This window comes from Fusarium musae, chromosome 7 (assembly GCF_019915245.1).
Source record: "Fusarium musae strain F31 chromosome 7, whole genome shotgun sequence".
In the NCBI taxonomy this organism is placed as follows: Eukaryota; Fungi; Ascomycota; class Sordariomycetes; order Hypocreales; family Nectriaceae; genus Fusarium; species Fusarium musae.
Genome location: NC_058393.1, coordinates 2,356,282 through 2,381,971, shown reverse-complemented (window position 1 = coordinate 2,381,971; position 25,690 = coordinate 2,356,282). Strand labels below are relative to the sequence as shown.

The following is a 25,690-nucleotide window of genomic DNA, read 5'->3' as shown; positions in this document are numbered from 1 at the left end:
TTTTTGCTCATAGCAGTCATGTTTTCATGAACGCGTCATTCTAGCTGCGGATCGAAGGGGTCTTGCCGCCACCAAATGCGATCGAAGGAGCAGCGTTAGACTGGATTTCAGCTCGCTTCTCAGGGTTTTTGGTAGGATCATTGAGGTCATCACCATCGGCACCGGGGTTGGCCATCTCGTACTCAAGAGTTTTGATGAACCAGTAGAAGCAGACGGCAATGAGAGAGCCAATGCCGGGGCCAACCCAGTAGATCCAGTGCTCAGAGTCAAAGGTACCGGTGATGACACAAGGACCAAAGCTTCGGGCAGGGTTGAGCGAACCACCAGTGAACTGGACACCGACCATCTCTGCAATGAAAAGAGCCAGGCCGATACCGACGGGAGCAATGAATGTGGCTCGGTGCTTCTCTTTAGCAAGCATGAAGATGGTGAAGACCAACTCGGCAGTAAGAAGAGCCTCGATGAACACGCCCTGAACCAGAGATGCACCACCTCCCAGAGTAGTTCGGACGTTGAATGTTTCAGGAAACAAGTATCGTACCATAACCGAGGCAAGCATTGAACCAAGAATCTGAGAGAGGAATAGGCAGATAGCTCTCGTCATGCTAATAGCCTTCACCATCAACATGGCGATAGTGACGGCAGGGTTAAAGAGACCACCGCTGATACGGAAGAAGACCCAGACATTGACCATGAGTGAGAAACCGAAGATGATAGAGATGTAGAGGAGCTTGGAAACGTTAAGACTACCAGTAGACTCTCCCGTGGTAGTCTTGCTGTCGGTTTGTGCCTGAATATTGGCAACTTCTGTACCGGCAAAGGCGAAGAAGAGGAACATGGTAGTACCGATAAGCTCACCAAGACTGGCGACAAAGTGGTTCTTGAAATTTGAGTTCATCCATTGGGTCAAAGGGAGACGCATGATCTCTGATTTCTCCTTGGGACTGAGGTCACTCCACTCAAGCTTGCCTGTAGAGATATTGAAGCCGTTGAGGGTAGAAGCACGTCGGTGATGGAAAGGTCGATGAGGATATCCCATCTCCTCGTCCATCATTCTGCGCCCGCCAGTGGGAGGCATGCGAGGGTCGTCACTGCTGTAGAACTCTTCGTCCGAGTCATGAGGGTGCGCTCGACGACGGTTCATGAATGTGGGAGGTGGGTAAGGACCTCTTCGAGTAGTGTAACGATCATTGCGACCTTCATTTCGCCAGTATCGCTCATAGTCACTTACTGTGGGGTAGTCGGCAGCCTGGTCAAAGTCGAAATCTTCACCACGATAGCGTCGTCGGGACGATTTCATGGAACCTCCAGAATACTGAAGGGGTTCTCCGCCATCCTGAGAGAAGCGGGCCGTCTTGGGAGTGACAAAGTTACCTGTACGAGAACCAGGACGGACTCGACTGGGATCTTGACTGATGGCAGGCTGGAGAGGGACAACTGTGTCGGCCTCCGAGTTTCTGTTGCTGGCTGGAGGGTTGTCTCCATGAGTGATAACAGGAGTAAGAGCTGGGTTGGATGGTAGGCTGTCGGCCTCGGGAGAGTTGTCTCGCATGAAAGGAACTCTTTCATTAGAGGAGCCGTTGGCTTCAGGAGGATTAAAGGCGGAGGCGTTTATAGCGGGTGTACTGCGAGCAGATCGACTTTGTATGGATGAAGACATGTCGGATGGAGAAGAAGAAGTGAGGGTCGTTTCAATAGTAGGCAAAGGATCAAGAGACATCGAATGAAATCAGTCGAAAACCCAGGATGAGCTCTCTTATTTGACTTTGAGAGATAAGCGATTGGAATATAAGCAGTTAAGATGATTGAGATTAATATAGATTGATAGCTGATAGAAACAGTCGACGACGGTCGATATTTATGATAAGAAGAGGATCACCTCGTGAGGCTGAAGCCAGGGTCCTCAAGGGTTCACCAAGTGACCCGTCACCCCGACTCGGCCCTGATTCTTGAGGCTATCCTTGCTAATGACATCTTGAGGAAGGCTTTGATGGTGGGTATGTAGGTTGAGCTCTAAAGAAAGCCGAGGCGTCAGCGTGCATCAGAACGAATAGAAGCTGCGCAAGTTGAGATGGGCAGCATGGAAGCCATGAGTTAGACAAGACGAAACAAAGAGGAAGACCCAAAAGCTTGGATCTTGTGAGAGTCAGTGAAGGGACAAGTTTCATGGGAGGACCCTGAAGAGGAGCGAGCCGACGTGGCGCGAGGGAGGCCGGTATTTAAGTGAAAACGAGAATGACGTAGCGCGAACGGCTGAAGATCTCAGCGATGGTGACAGCTTGGACCGTTAATCTGGATCGTTGCCAATGAGACGGGAGAGATGAGGCGTTACAATGGGCAATGAACCAGGATGATGGCTGTAGATGAGGCTGGCGATGCGGGCCCACCCGACTCAAGTTGAAGGACTACACGTAGACCGTGCATACTGAAGGCGTTTCTGGCCAACGACGAGAAGAATTTTTAACTCCACGTAGAGCCATAAGCTTATGTTTCATGTTGAAAGGGTTGCGCTAAGGAGCCAAACCAGATGATGTCCTGCATGCCTCACTCTAAGTTGGCACGGTGAGACTCGAAGCGATATCGGTATTCCCGTACAACCTCAGATTCAGAGTATGAGGACGGACCCAGGGGCCTTCCCTTAGCTTCAGGTACGACATTGGCCGTTGAACGGTAATAACGGGCATGGTCTAGGCGTTGCAGTGGAGAGACTGGACGGGCAACCCGTGAGAATCAATTGATTAAGGAATTGTCGTACAGTACTGGTTCAATGTAACAAGATCGGAGATCGAAGATCATAGGGAATGGCAAATGGTGTTGCGCATTCGTCATCAGGATTAACCTCCCTGCTTGATGTAAGTCAGCGGCGTAGCATGGTTTTCAGCGATCCATACGACTCCGAAGACCGAAGAAGATGGAGGGTAGGTACTATATTCGTAGGCCCACAAGGGTCAAGGTCAAAAGTTCCTTGTAGTTGAGTCAAGAACTGTTAGTGTCAGTGACATTCTGTCGGTGAATGACATGGCATGCGTCAGATCTGGGACCAAGATTTTCTGGAAGCTTTTTTAAGCATGAGGCCGGGGTTACAGTGGGAGAGGCTGGCTAGGTACTGGTTGGGTTGTAGTGAGAGTTTTGGCGGGGTAGAAGAGGAGGAGAGGACCCTGTAAGTTGCAACCAGGAAGTTCGGTCGGTAAGAGGCGACTTCGGTTATGATTAGGCTTTAGAGTGCGAAATAGCTCAATTGAGCAACTGATGGAATGCATCGGGAGGGAATTGGTTCTGCATTGCATTGACTCGTAGCATTGATTCTGCTTATGGCAGAACTGAACTGAACTGAAGAGACTGGAAGATGTTTGAAACAATCAAGGCCGACGCAAGATGGACAGGGATCAACTTCAGCTGAACTAACTGAGCTAGACACCTAAAATAGATTCGATAGAGGACACGTGACAGCGCGTCCAATTGTCCACTCACATCCCATTTTCCAACGACAGCCACTACCGTGACCGCGCCTAATAATTGACTTTAGAGGAGTTTGGGTCAATCTATATCAGTGAGTGTTGGCAGTGTTGGCAGTGTCAGCCAGGTTTGATATCAAGTGATAACTGCCTATCAAAATGGACATCACTCGTGGCTCAAGAAGAGCACGGCATGTAGCTGCCACTCATGCGAACACAAACCCAAATGCCAGGGCACAGGCAAACAGGGCCTCGAGCCCGAGACCTGTACCGTCCGATATAACCTCATCTCCAGTGCCTCAAGTTCCAGCTGCCACTCCAAGCAACCCTTCTGCTAGATTGCATCTGGGTCAAGGCGCTTCTCCTCTTGCTGCTGGTCCAATGGTTACGCCAGATGGTCCTCCAATTCATCGAACACCAGATCAACCTCCTGACCAGAGACGACGTCGAGCGCCTCCTCCTAATCCGTTTCGTCTCTATAGAAGTAAGTAATTAATTTTTTTTTTTTGCTTCAATTAAACGTGCATAGTTAGCGTCTCTTTCTGGCAGTGCCATGATCTCATATCGGTTGCCATCTTAAAGTGTTTGCAGCTGTAGTTGGCTGCCACCAGTGATTCATTGCCCTCATACTTGCTCGATGGGGCCTCTTTTTTCTATTGTTCGATGCCTCAATAGGAACTGGACTGATATAGTCATCTCTCTCCTGCTCTTATAACTTCTCTTCTTCTTCCTTATCATCAAATCTACACTTGATACTCCTTCAACGCATCTTCATCTCTCCCATTATCCCAATTGCACATTCTTCCAACAACTATATCGTCAACCTTCTTTCTCTATCACCATCTTTCCTCTCTTCTGATACCTTCATCTGCTGTTCTCAGCTTAATCACTCCCTCATTACTGAACTTGCCCCCCCTTTGTCCGAACAAACCATCTCATCCCTGAACATGCCTTCGCGTCGCGAGATCTACATTCCTCCTCCTCCAGCCTCAACTCATCGAATCAACCGTGATCATCGTATCAAGCGAGTTCCACTCCAAGACCTCGCCTTCAAGAAGTCTACTGGCGCTCTTCTCCAGCAGCGCAAGCGAGTCTTCCGAACCGTTCCTTCTCCAGACAAGGAGAACGTGGAGGCCTGCTACCGAGCCGTTGATCATCTCAGTGTCACCTTTGAGGAGTGGTATCAAGAGCGCATGCGAATTCTCCGCGAATCACGACAATTCCGAAGAAATATTAACAATATTCTCCTAGCTGCCCAGCAGCCTACAGACCGATCTCGTCTCAGCATGCCTCCCCGCGATTCCGACTCCTCCAGCTCCGACGCTGAGCCTGATGAGAGTATTCTCTTCAACCGTGCTCGCCCAACAGCTGCTCCCGCTGGCCCTTCTTCTGATGCCACAATGGCTTACAACGACGACCAAGCTGCTGAGGCTGATGCTGATCAGCGCACTCTTTCTCATTCCCCTGAAGAATATGAGGATGAGAACTCAATCGGCGAGGAAGAAGAAGAAGAAGAAGATGATGATGATGATGTCGATGAAGACGAGGATGACGAAGAAGCCGCTGAACACGACCAGGCTCATGGAGCTGCTACCCTTTTCGACCCCGCTACTGCCGGCCTAAAGGAGATTTCCAACCTTGCCCGTTTCACTGTTAGCAGCCACAAGCCTGGCAATGGTGTTGAGGAGCTCAAGAGCGATGACCTCAAGCTCTTCTGGCAGTGAGTTCATCCGCCAACTCTCATACACCTTTCACCCGACTAACACTTCTCAGATCCGATGGCCCTCAGCCCCACAAGCTCACCATGTATTTCACCAAGCGTGTTGGTATTCGTGACATTCGTTTCTACGTTGACTACAACGAGGACGAGTCCTACACCCCTACCAAGGTCGTCTTCAAGGCCGGTACCAGCGAGAACAATCTCATCGAGTTTGCTACCATGGCTCTCGAGAACCCCTCCGGCTGGCAGCAGGTTCCCATCGCCGGCGCCGGCGGTGGCCCTGACGGTAACACCCTTGTCGCTTGGGTCGTTCAGATGCAGATCCTTGAGAACCACCAGAACGGCAAGGATACCCATCTTCGCGGTATCAGGATCTATTCTTTCGACAACGACTCCGCCCTTGGTCCCGGTCGCGATGGTAACCCTGTCGAAGATGTCCTCGACCTCATGGACACAGCCACTAGCCATATCAACCCCAATTCTACTCGTTCGCGCCTCAGCAACTTTGGAGCTTCCAACTTTGAGTCTGGTGAAGGAGGTCTCGCCATTCCTGAATTCATGCGAGAGCCTGAGATCCGCTAAGCAATATATCTTAACCACCGCGAACGGTACTATACTTGCGATCTGTCATGTTGTGAACACGGTATACACAGCGGGTATTCTTTTCCTTTTTCTCTTTTGGGACTCGGTATTCATGTCGGACTCGGAGTGCTTGGGTCACTTGCACAAGAAAAAGCATTTCGGTGGAGTTTGGAGTCAAAGACACTTGTTTGTTATCATGATCTGCGCCCAACGATGGCGGCACTGGTGTGATGGATTTGCTGGCATTACGAATTGCGCCTGAGCAACTGGCTAAAGTAGACGGATGAGAGATGATAGATACCAGAATTTGCATTGATTCGGATTCTTTGAACCCTCCATTTTTACACAGTGACCTGCATTATTAAGATAATGGTGATAAATTGCGACTAGTAGTCCCTCTATAATTCACGCTATCCACGATATTGTCCATGTTTCTCCCCTTCGCATCCTCCATCCATTAGCCACTGAAGTATTACTGCAACACCCGCTGTTTCTAGCGTCGAGGCCATCTTGGTGGTAACTTGTACTAATACGCCGAACCCCTCCCAAAACTCTATCAATCATCTGCCACATCGTGGCCCTCATGTTCCTTTTCTCTCTTACATAACGCGCGCTGGCAAATCTTCCATATCGTCCATAACGCTGTCTGAATCGTCGGCGGCAGCCGATACCTCGGGCACACCAGCGGATCGGAACCTACTAGGCGTCTTTCGTTTGCGCGTCTGAGCTTCGTCAACCTCAGAGTTGTCCTCTGCGGGAGCCCCGGCCTGAACCTCTCCGTCATCCTCAATTGGGTCCTGAGAAGGGGCCGCACGTCTAGCAGATCGACGACTAGGTGTGGCTCTGACCGGAGTTGATCTAGCAGCTGACTTGCGAGGGGGCTTAGGTGCCTTCGCCTTGCCCATGCCTGTTCTCTTTGCAACGCGGGTTGCCTTGGGAGGAGCTGGCTCATCAAACACAGGTGTGCTGGCGGGCTTAGCGACAGGCACAGGCTCTTCTTTCATTGGTGCATCAATGGGCTCTTCAGGCTGTTCGGGCTCTGCATGCTCTGCAGAAAGAGCTGGGTCAACCATTTCTGTATCTCCCATGGGAGCCAGGTCTGCAACCGCAGCAACAGGATCCATTGATGCCATCGGGGCTGGATCGAAGTCCTCCATTGGTGCGATAGGTAAATCAGGATTGATGTTCTCATCAGGAACGCCATATTCACCATGCGGTTGTTCGGTTTCCTCCTCATCGGCCTCGTTAACAAATTCGGCGCTCATGTGGTTCTGACCATTGGCAGAAGCGTTGTTGTGAGAAGCGTGGGTGGTTGGGATGCTATTCACGAACTCCATCTCCTCCGCGTCGTCGAAAAGAGAATCTTCGACATTGGGAAGCTCGCCAGTCTGGGCGTACAAATTAAGGAGGTATTGTGCAGAGTCTCGTACAGTCTTCTGTTCTGACTCAGGCACACTCTGCTTCAGGCGTCGCCAAAGAAGCATCTGCGTTGGTCGATGCCAGCTGTTGCGGAACTGCTTGTCAACCAGTCTCTGCCACGGAATCTTGGCTTCAATGGATGCGGATGAGCCTGAGATAGCCATGATCATGCGATAACGTTCTTCCTCAGGCATCGCGGCAATTTGACGACGGGCCTTCTCAAGACGGAAAGAGATAGATGCATCGGGCGCATGTGACACCAACTTATCCTTGCCATGAGTCTTGATGTTCATGGCTCTCCATTTGGTGATACACTGAAGTCGACTGCGAGTTCTCCCCATACGCTCACTGATGTTTTGCCAATCGATAAGTTCCTCATATGGCTTCTTAAGCAGTTCGCGGGTAGGCTGGATGATTCGTAACTCGTCAATGGCGCCCATGGCTTCCATTACAAACTGTGTTAGGTTACCCTCTTCCTCCTCATCCCAGGTATCTTTCCGCTGGGAGTCTCCACAGATGATGTAGTTTCGATAACGATCCCGGAGATCTTCTGGGTGACGGTTGATGATACCCGCAATCTTGGACCACTTTGTTCCGTTGGCTTCGATAAGATCACGGAGCTCGGCATCTTGCTCACTGGTCCAGGTACCACGAGCAACGAAGTTATGGAACTTCTTTCGGGTGATATTGATGATTTTCTGTCTGTGTCGGTCTGGGCATGTTGCAAAGATGCGTGCCCAAAGGGCGGCATGCTCATCACCAGCAGTTGTGCCCCCAGGAGCATGGATCATAGCGTTCAGTTCATGCTGCTCCATGTTGCGCTCGACACGGTAACTCTCAACTGCTTGTGCAATACGACCAAGTTCCTCATCGGTGAATCGTCCCTGGGTGAAGCCAGCCATCCGATTGCGTCGTCCGGTTGCTGGATTGCCATATAGGTCATCGTCGTCTCTGACTTCCATGTCTTGAGACGAGAGTGCACGGTTGGCTTCAGACTTTCTACGATTTGAAGCCTTCTTGGTGCGCTTTCGTGGCATCGGTGTCATGGCAGAAGGTGATGGGAGGTCACCCTCGGGAACCTCAGGGGAAGGCGATTTCTCAAAGAAAGTAGGCTTTGCCTTCTTAGCCTTGCCCGATCGTGTTCGCTTGGCGCTGGCACTTGGTGGGTTTGAGGCCTGAACTGGGCTTCCGGGAACATCGTACACATCATTGCTTGTATGAGGACGCTGTGCAGATGTTGGAACCTCCATCTCCTCAGGGTGCACAGATGAGTCTTGTGTGTTGGGTTGGTTTTGGCCGTTGATGTGCGCATTCCACACGTCCCTGGCCACTTGTTCGAGCTCTTGGTGTTCTGTGTTATCTTGCCCGTTGATTGCAGAAAATCCAGAAACCTCATTCTCCTGATCCTGGGTCTGGGTATGCTTCACTGATGCATCAATGTCCATCTCGTCCTGAGCGGCACTGCCTTCTCTTGATTGAGCATCACGCACCTCGAGGCGTGCAGCACTGGGAGATTGGGGTGCATCCTCTGCAACATCATCGTAAATGGCAGCCGGGCGAGCTGCGTCCCTGGTGTGAAGGAAAGAGGCAGCTTGGGATTCCTTAGTGTCTGCTTCCTCAATTTGGTCATCTTGTGTTCCTGGTTCCACCAGCTGTGATTCGATTTCGGCTGCCTCGTCACGGGATCTCCGCTTCTTGCGTTGCTTGCCGTCAGTGGAATCCGAGGGGTTGCGCTTGCGCTTCGTTTGAGTAGCAGGAGCAGCCGCCTCATCAGCAAGGTCAGCAGCCAAGTTGTCCAGAGGTTGAGATGGGAATATGGTTGATGTGTTGTTTTCGACCAGGCTATCGGGAATTTCGACCGGTGCCGTCGACTTTTTCTTGGACTTTTTGGACTTGCGCGAGGATTCTCCGGCAGCTGGCGGCAGTTGTGGGGATTCACTCTCATTTATGCCTTTCTGTTTGCGCCCCTTCTTGTCGCGCTTGTGCTTTCGGGATTGAGAGGACGGTATGTCTTCCGACATGGGCGCCTCAGGCGCCTGGTCTTCCTGGGAAGCGATCTCGAGTTGCGACGTGTAGGGGGCTTGTGTTGCGTTGCTGTCGAACATTTCGAGCGTGCCAAAGTCTTGATCTGCAACGTCGTCTTCTGGACCAGCCTGAGCATCGCCATCGTAGTTATCGAAACCGCTCATCTCATCAATTGGCCGGCTTCCGGTGCCGACTTCGTCTTGGGTCAGCTCGAGTGACTGCATTAGTTCTTCTGGAAGCTCTTCTTGGGTTTCGTTCTTGAGCTGCTGCTCGTTCTTGCGGCCTTCGTTACCGTCGCGGTCTTCGTCGTTTTGCTTATCTGGCCTGTTGGATTGGGAGCCGGGCATAAGAGACCATAGCACCGTCGACGCGAGGCGGAAGTCAGGCCACTTGCTACTACCGTTGCCGTTGCCTGACATCGGTGAACTGCTTCGCGACGATAGCTTCTTTCTCGTCGACAGAACGCGAGTTGAAGATGTAGGGTAAGGGGAAATTGGAAGAAGGTGTGGGGCGTCACGAAAAAAAACTGACGGCGTGGTTAACCTAGAGATGGTTGCTCCCCCAGGCTCGCGTTGTCGTGACATTGATCACGTGAGTCCCACACGTACCCCTTTCATGATCTCTGTCCATGGCTTGGAGTCAGGAGAGATCAGTTTGGAGAGGTAAGAAAACTCAAAACCTTAACCCTAAGCAACAAAATAACATGAGCTTAGGGGGCTTTTACCTCAGTTGATCTTAGTATCTTCTTCTAAAGCCTTTAAGCTTGCTTGCTCCCGAGGGTCGGTCATAATGTTACGCTACTCTCAAAGTACTGAGAATCAAATATATACTGTCGTTGTTTATTACACTAATCTAAAGAAAGAGTACAGGTTTGTACACAGTTATTTCGACACGTGCCAAGGAAATCTATGTAAGTCAGTCAGTTATTGTACAGGTCGCTTCATCAGACCCAAAAACATTCATCACCTGCGTCTGTCCTTCAACATTATTTCGGTCATACCTCATTCAGGCGTATATGACCAGAGAAATCCAAAAAACGGCAATAGGGCGTCATGATTCCTAATGACTTCATGGGAGCAATCCAAAAATGCACGTAATTGCCTCAGTCATCTTCCTTCTCAGCCTCCTTCAGCTTCACTGTAATGCCCTTGCGGTTATGCTCGATCTCATACTGTCCACCAAGAACCAAGTCTTTGGCAACAAGCTCACGAGTACGTCCCAAGCTTTCGATATCAGCAATTCTTTGTATCGTGCCTTCTAGGTGCTTCTCAAAGTTAGGCTCAGCACAAATTTCTCTGAAGGCCCGATGCATCGGAACGCTGCTTGCTCGAACGTCTGCCTCGCTGGTGATGCTGAAGAGGTTCAATCGATCGAGATCTCGGATAAAATCACAGCGGGTCATGATTTGCTGAGCGATGTGGAAAGGGTATGTCGGAAGCACATGTCCAACAACAGGGTCGTAGCTTTCATGCTCTTCCATATCCTGTTCCTTATCGACCAATGCCTTAGCCAAACACATAGCGGCAGCCTATGATTTGGTCAGTAATTGTCTCTGCAAATGCAACGTAGTATTTCTTCAAACTTACAGCCCACTTCTGTTGATCCATGACATCGTCATCCATCTCTGGACCGAGAATCCAACACTGGTTGAGGAACCACTTCTTTTCAATTTCCTTGATCCTTTCGCAAGTTCCCATCATATCCCTACTTTTTGCTACTCGGTTGAGAAAGCTCAGCCGCCCTCCGACCCTTTCATAAACTTCCTCGAGAACTTCGGGGTCGATACTTTCCTTCCAGTACTTCTGACGATATCGCTGGAGAGCCGAAATAGCTTGTTGTTTAGGTAGATCAGTGACAGGGAGAACCTCCATTCTGGTAGCAAGCTGTTTGAGGCGCTCATACACCCAGTAGTCATCGGAGTTGAAAACCATAGTGACAATGTTGGCTGCAGCCCACTGTTCGGCTCTTTGCTGCAGTAGTTCAATGACATCTCGACCATCATCATCATGGCGAAGGAGGTGCATTTGGTTGACAATCACCACTAAGGGCTTACCCCTTTCTCTTCGCTTCTGCATGGCCACTTTCTCCAGTTTGTTGAGGGCACGTTCAATGTCCAGAAGAGCTGTGGTTTCTCGGGGGCCCCTCTCACTGAAGTACCCTCCGATGTAATCCTCGTGAAACTCATAATCGAGGGCCTTGCCAAGACGAATGCGGAAGATCTCCAGGTCTGCGTGTGCTTCGAACATGGCAACACCATCACCCTCATTCTTTCGCATAGCATCAATAAGCATACTGCTCTTACCAGACCCCTTATCGCCGATCAAAAGGTAATAGTGCCCGACAACGCGCCCCATGACAATGTCGTCAACACGCTGCTGCTCTGGGCGGTATATCCAATGTTCGCCAGAACCACCTGGTTGATGAGGGACATCTTTACCAATTGCAGCCAAATCTAGGACCGGATCACCTGGCTCAAAAGCATGGTTCATCTTTTGTAGGACGAGCATCTTGTAAAACTTGTGATAAATGTAGCCCGCAGCAGCAAAGCCCAGACCCAACACCACTATGGACGCAAAGGTCGTGGCCGCGGCCTCTCCCATCTTGCCTAAAAGTGAAGGCTCTGAGGAGGAGGACTTGGGCCCTTTCTGAGTCTCTGCCTCTGCATTATACTCGGGAGCTTCTTCTGCTTCAAAAAGTTAGTAGTAGTTCGATTTCATGTCGATTCCTGGGCTTCCAGTAACATATTCATTGCTATGCAGCGATTCCCGCTCTTCAGCCTGATCCCCACTTGTAGATCAGAAATGGTTGGGACTGCTGCTTAAAGCCAAGTCTCGATAAGATGCTGACTGAAAGTGCCGTTTCTGGAAACAGAAATGCAAATGCCGGAATACCTGGGTTACCCAAGTTTGCTGGGCTGTAAAGAGTCGCCTCTTGATGGGGTTGCGTGACAAAAGACAAGGGTTAAATATCAATGAATACCTTTTCTTCTGCGAGCTTGAGATGAGAATCGGAGCTTGCTGGCAACATTGCTATTTGTGCATCTCGGCCCCAGATACCGAATCTGCGGTACAACTGGTCGCGCCAAGCTCAAGGAGCTGACAGGTTGGTTGAGACGACGCACCAGGCGCCCTGAATGCCTCAAAATCATAATTAAGGATTTGTAGTGCAATAGGGAAAGACGGAAGCAGTTCCACGAGTCAATTGACGTGCCGATTGAGGCTACCAAGAGTTACGCCAGCGCCAGTAGAACAAAGGAGAGAAGAAAAGGAAGGGAGTAGGACAACCAGTGGCGTCGTGGCACCAAAGGAACAGTCCGTCCAATTCAAGCTTGCCCTGGTCAAGGATCTAAAAACAAAGTTAGCTCAGGTTCCTGGTTGTGCTGCGTCAGAGCAGATTCGGGGGCCACCAGTGACAGTTAGCTGCCCTGAAACTGGCTGCCATTGGCCTTGGCAGAAAGACTTGACCAGATCCTCGGCGACAGCTGCAGAAGCTCCCCCTGCAATTCAACTGAGGGTGCCCGCTATTACTCGCGCTAGTGCAAAAACCACTGTAATTTTAGCGGGGAATGTGGGAGGCCTCGTCAATTGAGTTGAGACTCAGCAGGACAGGGGGTTTTAGATGCATGTCACCGAATGGATGGATCTTTCCCACTCTGAAATGACCTCATGAGATACGGGGTTCACGGGCAGTACGGAGTATCAACGACTTCATCTTCACTTCAGTAACGAATCTCCTCAATGGTTCGAACCGCTATCAATCAATGACAGTCAAATGCACTGTCAGGCCACGTGGTTAATCTACAATGCCTTCAAGCAGGTGGGAAGGTCCAACTCATGGAAGGAAGGTGTGAACAGTGACGCGATCACAAACGATTCTGTCCATATTCACCATGAACAAATGTATACATAAACAAGAACAACAAGGCGCACCTCGCGCAAACGGCTCTTTCAAAAGCCAGCCTGAATACCACGGCTACAGTGGATCAGTCCCTGCCTGCAGACCTTTTCCTTTCACACCCTTTCCACCTTTATTCACTGCCAAGATCAATATTCGGCAGCCTTTCACTCTCGAAACATCTTCTTCTTCATTCACAGATAAATTCCTTCCACTGCTTTAATCCTCTTCGTCTCTGACCAGTGTATCACATGCGATCGCCCTGTATAAACTCTCTCCTCCGCACTCTGAGCAACATATTTCGGCAGAATATCACGAAGCGATGCCACCCTATCCTGCTGAACTCAAAACCTGGTGGTTAGGGATAGGCTATGAGGCCCTTAAACAATTGGTCAACGGTGAATCAGATGATCTCGACTCTCGACAGTGTGGTTTTGCGCAGCAGATGCAAACGAGGCTTTTGGCATTCGACAACGACCAAACCATTCAAGCCTCTATTCAAACAGCCTGGCCAGCCATCCGTGCAGCAAGAGGAGTCGACTATGACGCGAATAGTCGCAAGAATTCCAAGTACATAGCGTCCAATATCTTTCGGAAGCCCCATGATGGAGGCATTGACTTCGAACGCGCCATGGATGGCCTTGGCTACCTCGATGCCATCGAAATTCGTCGCCTCCGCCTCCTTGAAGCCACCCATGCTGCCATGGAGACCATATCACCGACAGAAAGTCAACTACAAATGCTCCAAGAGCTTGACAGGACTTCTACCGCAAACTTTCGGCTGCTACACGCCGGTTTCAGGGCCTTTGTAAGGCACATACTACTCCCCAAATGCGCTTTGGTGAACTGACGACCCCCTAGATCCTTATCGAAGAATTGACAAAAGACCCCGAGTGCAGAAAGGAGATCCCTCAAATTATGGGAATATTCAATGCTCTTGTGCCTTCAGATGTGTTTCTCGAAGACGAAGATGATGTCGATCCAACCCCACACTCACCGGGTCTTCGCGACAGTGTTCGGTTTTCTGTCTTTGAGCACCTGATGTCTGATCAGCCCTTCTCTCCTCAGCAGCAAGAAATCATCAAAATGAAACTGTCTGGCTGGTGCGAGGTCCCAGGGTATCCTCAAGCCAGAGATGCTATGGTGAGATACTGTGAAGAGTTCAAGAAGCTGGAAGGTGTGTGCTTAGCGATCATGAGCGATCTTGAACGAAAATCGTTCCGCGTCGGACCGTATCATGTATCATCTACAACCTCGTCCACGGTGTTTAATACAGACAATTCACGAAGCTCTGGGTTTTCAGCAAATACAACCCAGAGCGCAAGCGCTATTTTCACACTTGCGACTTCAAATGACAACCAGGGCTCTGCGCCGACGACACCCTTAAGCCCTTGGGTCGTATCGACTTCGCATCCTCTACTAAAAGGAATGCCTGGAAGAGAAATGAGCCCAGCTAAAACGGATGGTGCTCTTTTCTCTCAAGATCTCAGCGCATCACCCGTCCTGTCCTATCCTGATAATCTCTCCAAAACAGAGTTTTTTCAGCACCCATTCACCCGAAAGCTTGACATGTTACCAGTCGAACAAGCCACTTTGGGTCTTGTCCTGCCCCGAGAAATTGACAGTCGAGATTTCTAGTACGATCCCGACAGCGACGATGAGGGCAATGACATGCCACCTGTGCCCCCTTTGCCACACATTCCCGAGAGACTTAAAGTACATCTCACACCCAGCGTTTTGGACAAGATTAAAAAGAGAATGCGCTGTCAGTCTGATAGATCCGAAAGGACAGACCAAAGTGGTGTGTCGTTCCAGGCACAGAACCAGCACGTGGGCACTTCCACTACACGCAAGTCAAGTGATAGGAAGCGCTGGCCGTCTCTGAAAGCAAACATCTCGGAGCCAATATCTATCATAGGCCCAGTTCCGGGAAGTTTGAACTTTGAAGCCAACAGCTATGAGGCCCCTAATCCATCTTCGAGCCCACTACAGAGTCCCAAATCACCCCCGAGGCAGATCACTGTGGGGAGAGGCACCTTCCGGCCTTTACACAGAAGGGGTAGAAGTGCTGGACTGAGTTGTCAACTTACGAAACCACGTCTCTCGCCTATGGAGTACTGTCGAACGTACCTGATTGAGAAGCACTTATCCGACAGTGAGGATCGACCATGCGAACTCCCACCCCCCAGCAAACACTGGTTCTGGACGAACTACTACAAGCAATTTCTGGTAATACCACAAATACCAAAAGTAATCCGGCGTGATTTGGAGCCTATGTCTTTTGGATTCAATGTAGAAGGCACTGCCGCAGATGAATATGCAGCTGATTCTGATGGGGAATCTGTATCAACTGTAAGGCCAGAAACTTATGCCAATGGGCCCATGCGTCTGTCCCTTCACTTAGGTGGCGAGCCGATTCTTCTACCCTCATTCATGGATACCTTGCGTTTCAACTTGAGTAACGCTCAGGTCAAAAAGTCCTCAGAGTTGGGCAAAGAAGCTGGAGATGGTCGCGGATGCGCTGATCCTGAGGATAAGGATATGGTTGTGCCACGTAGAGGTACGTTATCTGTCCCCCCCCCCAAACCCATTTATAATAACTACTGACGAAACTAGTATCAGCTGGGGGTGAGGTCGATGATTGGCGGCCTATGAGCGAGTATGAACCAGACGAGAATGATGAGATAGCAAGTGCGATCTCACCAATTGAAGCTTCAGGGGACAATGATTTGACTGAGGACTCAGTCAAGACCACAATGGGCACGGGAACTGGGGCTCACTTTGCACCCTTCGACAATGCAGCTACCCTTGAAGATCAGCAAGCATCAAGTTTGCCCGACCCGGGCACCCCCTTTTCTCGTCAGAGTGTCCGGAGTAATGATCTGGCAGGTGACCCAGATCAAGCTGATAGACAATCCCACAACGACTCTGGTAGCTTCAGGCTTTCGAGGCAGTTATCCCGTATATGTAAAGAGGAAATGTTTGTTTTGGATTTTGCCACCCCACGGCCTAGAGGCAAGACTGTTCGCTGTACTCCCCAGCCGCTGGCAACAACAGACACACAGAGTCCCCTTGCTCGTTTCCCTATTGCAGTTCAGCCAACTCATAGATTGACTCCAGGAACACTTACAAAACGTGTTGTTGGTGATTCTGGTGGTAAACTCCTTTTTGAAGATACCCGACAACCAAGATTAATCCCAAGTCAGGGTGACAAGCATCACCAAGGGCTTTCTGCGGACCTATGGGAGGCCGACACGGAATCAATTATCTCTGAACTTCAACCTAGTCCCTTGCATATCAACAGACGGAAACATAGGGCTAACACTGACGAATCTGATCGTAGATGGCCAAGATTGTTTGATAGGGGGTATGCTGATCCGCCTACCACACTTGAGATGCTTAGGATCAGCGCCTCGGCTGAGCGAGACGGTTCCTTCGATCCCGAAGTCTTCAGAAATGACGATGATATTCCAACAGAAGGAGATCGTACCCCTCGTGGGCTGGGACACCAAGAGCAGGACCTCCTTCAGGCGACACCTGCGCCAAGAGGCCTTCAACGTTCAGCTTCCACAATTATTACCCCAACACAGTCTATGAAAAGGCTCGAACACAAAGCATCTTTCAACCTGGAAGCTATGGCGCATTCAGGTTTTACCCCGGAGCATCGTAGGGAAAGTATTTCGAGGGATACATTCCCCAGGTCGGGCATAATGCTCAACCTCCAGAGTACTCAGGAACGTCTTGGATGGCCCCCTCAAGATTCTATTGAAATGAGGACAACCATAACAGAGAAGCCCCCCAAAGCAAGACGCTTGCCTGATTTGCCGGACTCTGGGCGGCATGAACGCGCTTTTGTACCAAGAGAATGGATGAAGGCTTTCGCAACTACACCCCGAAAGTCTAGAACCATGCCGCGAAACGATGGACGAACTGAGACGCATGGGGAGGCTTCTTCCGGGGTGGATTGGCGAAAGACTTTGTTTCAGCCAAGTGCGACCATGGATGAGGGAGATGCTGAGCGTTCAACATCGGCCACTACGCGAGACTTCTCGCAACCTCAAAAGCTCCAAAAGCCGCCATCACGAGCGAGACTTACTCCCAGCAGCACATACATTTCATCAAACCAGCAGCTCGATCGGTCAACTCGAGCCTCGTCCTTGATGCCTCCCGGAAGTGAGGGAGACGTTCCTGAACGAAGAACCCCATCACCCACCGCACCACAAACCACTGTCGTTCCACGGACACCATCCTCGAGCATCAGTAATATCTTCCGCAAGCGTATCCGTTCGGATTATAATCCCCCAGGAACTCCCAGAACACCGGCTGAGCCCACCTTGGCATGGTCCCCGTTTGTTAACTGTGAACCGGAACCACCTTGTGCGTCGCCATGGGTCTCGGGTAATGGCGAAGGGAAAAGAGAGAAAGAGAAACGAGCGGCATACTTCAGGGACAAGGTCGAGCGTGAGTTTCAGAACAGACAATCGCCAAAGAGATCCAGTCGTAAGGATTCACTCGAAAGTGCGGCTAATGGGGACTCTGTTCAAAACGACGTCGCCGCCAATAATAGGACGAGTAAAGAGAGTCTTATACAGTGGAAGCAGTTCCTCGAAGACGCCCCGGAACCGCTTTTCTCATCACCCAGACCACCTGTACCACCTCTTCCTTCTGAGTCTCAACTAAACCTCGCACTCGATCGACCTCCCAGACAGATACAAACCACTACTGGGGCAACCGCGCGGGTTGAAGTGACTCCAGCTGCTACATATCGAGACAAGAAACCCCAGGGGCTAACAGTAGAGACACGCAAGCTTCGTAAAGCAATGCGTGAGGGGGCACAGACCCCAAGCAAAAACAAATCGACGACGCCCGGAAGCAGCTTCAGGTCTACGTTTCGTTTGGAGGCAAGACGAATGAGCTTTGGTCGACCAGCGGCGGACCACGAACCCCAGGGTAAAGACCGAGGAACCGAGACTTTTCCAAGATGCAAGTGAATTGGTAAATCTATGTTACAGGCTCAAAATAGATGCCTGCATATCTACGATGTTTGCTATTATGTATATTGGGTTCATGGCTGAGACGGGGAGGCATCTGTCAAGATAGTTACATGACTGATTCGACTATATTTGTATGTAGTTGCGATTCGCAGGACGTTGCACAAAGCTTCTTGAAGGTTCAAGACAAGTGTATAGCCTCTAGCATCTGATCTCATTGTATTTGCCAAATAAAAGGAGTCGGTCCTATTCAACCAACCCGCCATCCAGCCCCGATAAGGCAGGAAAAGAGGCAGCTCCAATTCTCGTTGACATATAGATGCAGTCCCATTATTGAGTCTAATCTTAAAGGTCCTTAGATTTCTTTAGATCTAGTCCAATAATAAGATATCAGATTATAGGTATGCTATGTAATATTGTTATCACTTTAAATCAGCAACTGTGCCAGTGGACGCCATAGCTCCAACCCTACGCTCCTGTTCCCAGCCAACCTTAATATGAGACACTTTATGGCTTTGAGACAGACAGATACAGCAATGGACCATTTAGAAGACGACTTTTGTGTAGGTTGACAAGGTTTGCCGAGATGCATGAGGCAGACGTGGTCACTAGCTTTGCCGCAGAGAATGCTGCGAGATAGAGGGTCGGTGATATCATGAGTTTGGATCAACACGACGCTGATGAGCACATTTCTGCGTGAGTATTTCATTATTTTCCTGCATTATCAAAGTTCTCGAGTCGTACCCTGCATGAATCACATTTGGTGCTGCAGAATAACAAACGCACGCTAACTTAGTACATACATACATAGTAACTGTAGCTAGAGGCCTCATCCATGTTGACCAACAGCCTCCAGGACCCCAGGATCGAAAAGGCAAGGACAAGCAGAGTTGAGGACACGCACGCTTGTGCAGCCACACCAGGGGACGACGCTCGCTTCATCACGGCATAACAGACATGGCAAGGGAGGCTTCTGAGAGCATGGCCAATCAGTCTGTTGATCCAGGCTACGGGTTGCCGAATCTTGATAGTCTAGCTTGATGATCGTCCCGTGACGACGCACGAGACTGCGATAGTCCGCGATAGTACGGATAGCAGGGGCTTGAATCGACTGGCACGTAGCGAATCACCTGCAGTCCGCAACTGTCAGGTTGAGATGCTGCTTGAGATTGAGCCAGTCGATTGGCTTGGCTAGCTTGGGTCGACAATTTTGTTATTCACGAGATTGCATGTGCTGTGCTGTATTGTGCTGGTGACCAAGTGCCGAGCGAGTCAAGAAGCCGAATTCCGGGAGGCACAGTAAGCATGCCAAGTGTTTGATATGTCTTGAATGAGAGCCATTGAATCGTGAGGGAGTCGATCTTGGCCAATATCTGTATTATCAAACGTAAATAATCAGACCAGAAATCTTTGCGATGATGTAGTTGAGTGGGATAGCGCTACGCTGCCGATGGTAGGGTGGTATTTTCCCATTGCAGCCCACGTTGCCCATCTTGATTATGGTGTCGTCTTGTGATGAAGACTAAAGGCCATCCACACAGAGTAGAGGGTCGACACACCGCTCCCCACGATCCCCCACTTGACTGGCATCCGCCCGTCACCTCACCCACAGCCCACAGTCCAGTCAGTCACCCCCCAGCAGGTGAGTGAGTCTGGGGTACGGGTATTGTATGGGAAGGACACCAGCAAGATACATAGCATACACTCGTATCTACGCAAGCCCAAAAGCCTAGATCTCGGTTTTCGGCTAACCCCCGAGGTACCACGTTTCTGACTCTCCCTTGGATTTTCTTTTAGTTAGCCAATGTCGTATTGTTATGCTTTTGACTCATGGGGCAATGACAGCATGCTCCGGAAGGAAGCTTCATGCTTGACCAAGAAGGGTAGATGAAACAAATAGCCTCATTCAGTAGAAGCTGTACTGTAATGTACACTGCAGTAGTGGTGTAATTCAACTGCGTTGGGCCGGCCTCTGAAGCCACAGTTCGAGAAGACGTCTAAACGCCTGACCCATCAGAGCTTTGTCGGTTTCTAATTGAATTGGACTATTTGCTCCGGTCGCAATCAGTAGGGCTGGACGAAAGGAAGCGGCGTCCAAGTCCGCTAACTTAAGGCTCGGCCATACTTAGACATGTGCTTTCCAATATGAAGCAGGCACATTCCAGAATCTCGCCTCCTGAATACTAGTCATGGAGTATCATGGACTCTCCACACCAAAAGCTTTGCAATATCAGACCAAGCAGACCAAACAGACCAAGCGCGAGCGAGCCCCAGCCCAACCCACCTCAGGGATGTAAATTGTGGTCGGCGCATTGAAAATCATAGTCCGTGCATGGCCTGATCTTGTCTGTCGTGTTAATCCCGAACAACGTTTCTGTTGGTCTGGAGTACAGCATTCAGCCTGACCCCAGTTTTTACTTGTTTAAAATGCAGATAGAGTCAGAAGGCTGGCTGGCTGGCTTACACCCATGCCTGCCCGCCTGAAGAAACAACCGGTGACACCCAATACTGAGGAATAGGCAAAAGGTTTCTACCCATCGTATCATGAATCGTCAAATCTTCCTCACATGGCCAGCACCGGAGGCCCTCCGAGTTCATAGCTCTCACTGAAGCCATGCTTAGAGTTGCAAAGCCATATTTTCCACAACCACATTCTTCACACCTGTGTTCGGTCTAGTAATGGCCCAGTTCACCGCATATCTGGACTTCGATTCGTGAAGATCTATGCCGGCCCGATGACGGGAGATCTGCTAACGACTAGGTGACCTGAACCTCCTTCTAGGGATTCTATTCGCACGGGCACAGTATAGGGCAGTCTCCATGTTGGCTTAAATCCGTGACAAAAAGCGTGCCAAAATGGCACAGACCACTTGGTCTGGTCCAGTGGTCTTCAAGCGCCAAACGCAATGTGTCAGTTGATGATGGCTGCGCTTTTGGTGGAGTAATTTAGAGGGCGAGCATAATCTTACGCTCAGGCAGACCCCCTCCAGCTCCAGATGTTCTAGTCAGCTTGACCCGCGCGCTTGCTGACAAGCTGAGCTCCTTGGTCCTGGAAATAAAACTACCCCCAATCCAGCTCAGGTGGTGGTCTGTTCGCGAGGCCAAGGAGTTTGAAAGTCGCTGGTCTTTGGGTATTTCAGGTGGCCAATGTGGGATCGCCAGGGTCCTCTCACGATGGATTCGCCTAGGTCGGCAGATACTGCACGACAGTACAGTAGTACTAGCAGTGCCTGGGCTACGCTAAGCAAGACACGACACAACTTCATGTATGTCAAAGCTGCAGGTGCTCACGCTCCACCATGAAGAAGAAACATTTCCGGCCTGGCCACAATTGTCGGCAAAGATGCCTAGGAATCTTCGTTGAGAGTGATATTCTATCCGGGGTGACTAGCTCATGTACAGAGCACATCAAGCTGCAGAGGTCGGGAAGTCATTGGCCGACTGTGACGAGCCAAATATTAATAGTCCCTTATTTTAGAACCAACAACTGGTATCGGCGATGACGTCTTTAATCTTCCAGATGCGCATGTTCTCCTGACTCCTACCGATATGGTTGGTTCCAATCATCTGCCCAACCTCCAGCCTAGGGAAAAGACGGGTCTCCATCAACGGACCGCGCGTGGGCCGGCGCACCGTCGAACTCAATTGTCGGGCAATATTGAATTGCAACTGGTTCACATACCAGGAGTAGGGGCGGTGTGAGATGCAGCTGAGAAGCGGAATGCTCGGTTCGAAGCGATAGACTATTCATAGATGCTGCTGAATGCTGAAATGGAGTTGACCTCTTGAAGTTCAATTGCACATCCAATGAGAGGTAGATCTATTATAATATAAAACAGCTTGAGGTATCTCGAAGTACTGCCGTGTGGCCAGTCATAACTTTCATAGGAGTTTTTAGCTCCAGAAGAGCTAAACCTGAAGAGGAATGACGACGACATCCTTGGCCTCAAGGTCGTTGGATATTGCTCTATCAGCTAACTGCCAACATCAGTATGTGACTTCAAGAGAACATCAGCCTGATTAATGGGGAGACCGAGGGCGAACACCAATGTGGAATGCTTAGCCATCTCCTACATAGTTAGTACATAGTATCAGCTTGGTGGAATTAGCTGAGACATGTTGCGAGGAGTGATTAAAATTAGCGATGAAATCGTTGTGGCTTTGGAGTCTTGCCAAATGGTAGATGAGCACTGACCAGGGGTTACTGCTTTAGGGAATCCGGATGATGCTGACTACCCAATCTGAGATGCTCTTTGAATAAAGAGCAGACCAATTTATGTGCGTTTCGAGAGACAGAGGTTCCGGATTTCGAATGGTAAAGACCAATCCCGATATCTTCTGTCGAAGTAAAGCTTCGGATGTGCAATCAACTTCACTAGCCAAAGATTGAATAGTTGTATAGTGAAAAAGAGTTTGTGATGCCGCATTTCTGTAAAGCAACGACAGGCGAAATATCTAACCACAACACCACTTCCACGGTTCGTATGTATGGACACACTGGGCGAGGATATGTTCATGAGCTCCATGTCAACATGAGAACCAGAATTTGCGCTCTTGGTTGTGTCCCCCGCAATGTGAGCAGAAAAAGCAAACATAAACAATGAACATGGTGGTGGTATGAGTGGTAGATGGGTCCAATAGAGTTCAAATTTTCTGGCTCTCATCGCCTGGCAGTCGACAATCATGGAAACTGCGTCCTATTCGGGGTTGAATCTTGCGAGCTGACGTGGGGGTAGACCGGCGGGCCGGCATCTTAACGAAGTTGTCTGGTTGTCAAAGCCTCGAGTCCCTCGAGCCCGGGGTCCTGAATCGCTTTGGAGAGTCGAATACGTATCGTGATCAACCAACGAGTGGGCCGTCCGCGATGACCGAGTTAGGATAACTCGTCAAAATGGCAGACAAATTTAGTCGTAATGATCGACCAACCTAGACAGGCATTGTCTCAGAGGGAAAGTATGCCTTGATCACCTGAGGGTCCGTGAGTAGGCGGTTGGCTGCGGAGGATGCGAGCTGGTCTTACCCCTACCCGTTCGGCTACAGGGCACGTACCATGTTGGAGTCAATTGTTGAAGAAGAAGAGGGTTGAGTTGGTATTGAAGCCAGAGTTTCCTCGTGGCTAGGGGACTACTGGTGAATTCATGTCCAGGGAGGCTGTGAACTGCTTCGACTTTTCGAATAAGCTGAGAAATCAACGCAACTTGCCTTGTCTAGAGCTCCAGAACTCCAACAGTTGTGGACTGACCTGGGCCGTCGATTTCCAGTCCCCAGAAGCAATGCACATATGCGCTAGCAATACATTGCAGTAGTGCGATGCAGATGGAAGAGGTTACAAGGTAATAGCGACATGGGAATACCATGTCAGTCGGCTTGGTGTCGATGGAAAAGGGGTGATTGAGGTTTATCAGGTGCGGACATGCCATTCAAAGTAGTGCCTCCGCCAGGCAGAAAAGGACAGCAGTGGTTGATGCTAGTGATAAACGGACGAGTTAGAAGTGGCCGCTATGGATGTTTTCTGCATATTCTGCAGGAGGGAGAATGATGATGCAGCGCATAGCGGGCTGACGGTCTAGATCTCTCCAGCCAACATGAGGCTTTCTGTTGGAAAAGCCACCAAAGAGAGACAGGTATGACCCTGGTTGGCGTAGAAGAAACATAGGGAATTTGATAAAAAGCCTAGAGTTTGATTGAGTAGAAAAGATCCAGTAGGTTGGTACGGATACTAAGGAAAATCAGTCGGGGCCGGATGTCAGTTGGGCTGGAAGGACGGAGTAGTGTACCTGCCTAGGCCGGGCCTACTTGATCAGATTATGTGCACCTTCTGTCATCGGGCTTGGTAGAGGAAAGTGCCTTCTCAGATGGGCAGTAAAAGCTGATCTGCATCGTGACTGACCTCTTTGAGGAAACAAATTTGAGACAGATGCCGATATAATGCAGAAGCACCTTTCCTATTCAATTCATCTACTGTCAACACCATCGTCTTTATCCAACCGACTCGCATTTTCCGTCACCACAACCTCTTTGTTGAGAATCCTACAGTACCTTGCCCGCTGACGGAAATCTCTTCACTTGATGCCCAAAGTCGATCGTGGTGCACCGCCGAATAGTCTTGCAATCCCAATTGGGGCCTCAGCGGTCAACACAGCCTGTCTGGGCTGATTCAAGCGAACTACACCATTACCATGATCATTACTCAGCACAGCATCGGTTGGTTGCGCGATAAAGTGTGAAAAAGCACTAGCAAAAAATACCACTTCACGGGAATTTACAAACACAGGGGACTTGAAGTGATATCATGCTACAGCAGCGTTGCAACGTCGCCCGTTGCAGACTTGGATTTTCTCTACTCCAAAGTTGGTTGATGCTCTGTCGTGTGACTTTCAGAGACAGATCAACGTTGTCGAACCATATAGACGCTACTCCACTTGTCGCATACAATACGGGCATAGACACGGCTCGTTATCATTGATTGGCCTCTGAAATTGAGAAGAGATATCAAGCTCATCCAGATGTCTGCTGGATCGAGGCCCTTCCTCGTAATTCTAGGCACATCATGTTCTACCTCGCCATGATCTTGCTCCCGTATCCCAGGCATTTGCTAACATTTATAGCACGACATTGTATGCACCACCTTAACCAAACCTGAGTCCTGAGCAGTCCAGACGGGAAATGTCCCACTTAGGCTGGGCTGCTTTGCCTGGTTTGTACCCTGAAGTATCTCTGGCAGGGTCCTGAAGACGCTAAATCTATGGAGGGTGGATATCTAAATACGCCATGTCCATATTCCCTCCAAGACTTTGGTGGAGAAATCCGCCAAGTATAAGAGTATCCTTCACGTCTCATTCATCATGGTCGTCCTAAGCTACTAAACTAGCCGACCAAGCCCCCAGCAGCTGGCCCTGGCATGACAGGGTCTGTAGGAGACCATCGATGGCATCGTCGAGCGGCCTGAAAAGATCCCTGGCGGGACCGAACGGCACATGGGTGTTGAAGGTTATGTACCAAGTGTACCAAAACCCCTGTGGGCTCTCTCACCTTGACCATGAGGCCAACCTCATTGCTAGGCTATGATAACTGTGGGGAGATGGAGTCGACAGACTGCAGAAGGGTTCCAGTGCTGAATCTCAAAACTCCTCCATACCTTGACTCCCAAATAACACCTCTCCACCCACATACTGTAGCCCCTCCATTCTCCTCACCTTTCCCTCCCTTTCATCTTGCGATTTCCAACCGTCGCTTGTTCTGGGCAACTAAGGAGCTTCGATCAACCGTTGGTGTGTTGGCGTCGATAGCTAGTCCAGTCTAACGTCCACCGCCACCACCCTCTAGTCTCCACAGCTTCATGCTGAGTCGTCACGTCCAGCTTCCATAGTAGACTGCTGTGCCTATACATACCGTACCACACTCGATCGGGCTGCCTGGTTGTCTATCTAAGTCCTTACCGCCGGCTCTGGGACAGTCGGCACAAAACATCTTTCTCCCAACTCCTGTCCGAGGCATGTTCATCCTCTTAGATGGCTATCAAGAATTCATTTGCATTTTCGCAATCTGAACAAAACCTGGCGTGGTGCGACAACCATAGCATATCTCTCGAAAGCCGAAACAAC

The 25,690-nt window shown here is 50.0% G+C and overlaps 6 protein-coding genes across 6 annotated transcripts; 3 read left to right on the top strand and 3 right to left on the bottom strand.

Moving 5' to 3' along the window:
* Positions 1–40: 40 nt before the first annotated feature.
* J7337_009888 (uncharacterized protein) lies at positions 41–1,660 on the bottom strand (the record flags this gene model as incomplete). The annotated part of the gene is made up of 1 exon (XM_044827483.1): positions 41–1,660. The coding sequence occupies one exon, from the start codon at positions 1,658–1,660 to the stop codon at positions 41–43; it is 1,620 nt and encodes a 539-aa protein (XP_044678077.1).
* Positions 1,661–4,402: 2,742 nt separating this feature from the next.
* On the top strand, positions 4,403–5,757 carry J7337_009887 (uncharacterized protein; the record flags this gene model as incomplete). The annotated part of the gene is made up of 2 exons (XM_044827482.1): positions 4,403–5,175; positions 5,229–5,757. The coding sequence occupies 2 exons, from the start codon at positions 4,403–4,405 to the stop codon at positions 5,755–5,757; spliced, it is 1,302 nt and encodes a 433-aa protein (XP_044678076.1).
* Positions 5,758–6,356: 599 nt separating this feature from the next.
* On the bottom strand, positions 6,357–9,620 carry J7337_009886 (uncharacterized protein; the record flags this gene model as incomplete). Its single annotated transcript, XM_044827481.1, has 1 exon — positions 6,357–9,620. One exon carries the CDS (start codon positions 9,618–9,620, stop codon positions 6,357–6,359), a length of 3,264 nt encoding a protein of 1,087 aa, XP_044678075.1.
* A 683-nt stretch (positions 9,621–10,303) lies between these two features.
* Positions 10,304–11,801, bottom strand: J7337_009885 (uncharacterized protein; the record flags this gene model as incomplete). Its single annotated transcript, XM_044827480.1, has 2 exons — positions 10,304–10,729; positions 10,788–11,801. 2 exons carry the CDS (start codon positions 11,799–11,801, stop codon positions 10,304–10,306), a joined length of 1,440 nt encoding a protein of 479 aa, XP_044678074.1.
* Positions 11,802–13,417: 1,616 nt separating this feature from the next.
* Positions 13,418–14,733, top strand: J7337_009884 (uncharacterized protein; the record flags this gene model as incomplete). The annotated part of the gene is made up of 2 exons (XM_044827479.1): positions 13,418–13,903; positions 13,957–14,733. The coding sequence occupies 2 exons, from the start codon at positions 13,418–13,420 to the stop codon at positions 14,731–14,733; spliced, it is 1,263 nt and encodes a 420-aa protein (XP_044678073.1).
* Positions 14,734–15,528: 795 nt separating this feature from the next.
* On the top strand, positions 15,529–18,086 carry J7337_009883 (uncharacterized protein; the record flags this gene model as incomplete). The annotated part of the gene is made up of 2 exons (XM_044827478.1): positions 15,529–15,655; positions 15,718–18,086. The coding sequence occupies 2 exons, from the start codon at positions 15,529–15,531 to the stop codon at positions 18,084–18,086; spliced, it is 2,496 nt and encodes an 831-aa protein (XP_044678072.1).
* Between the last annotated feature and the right edge of the window lie 7,604 nt (positions 18,087–25,690).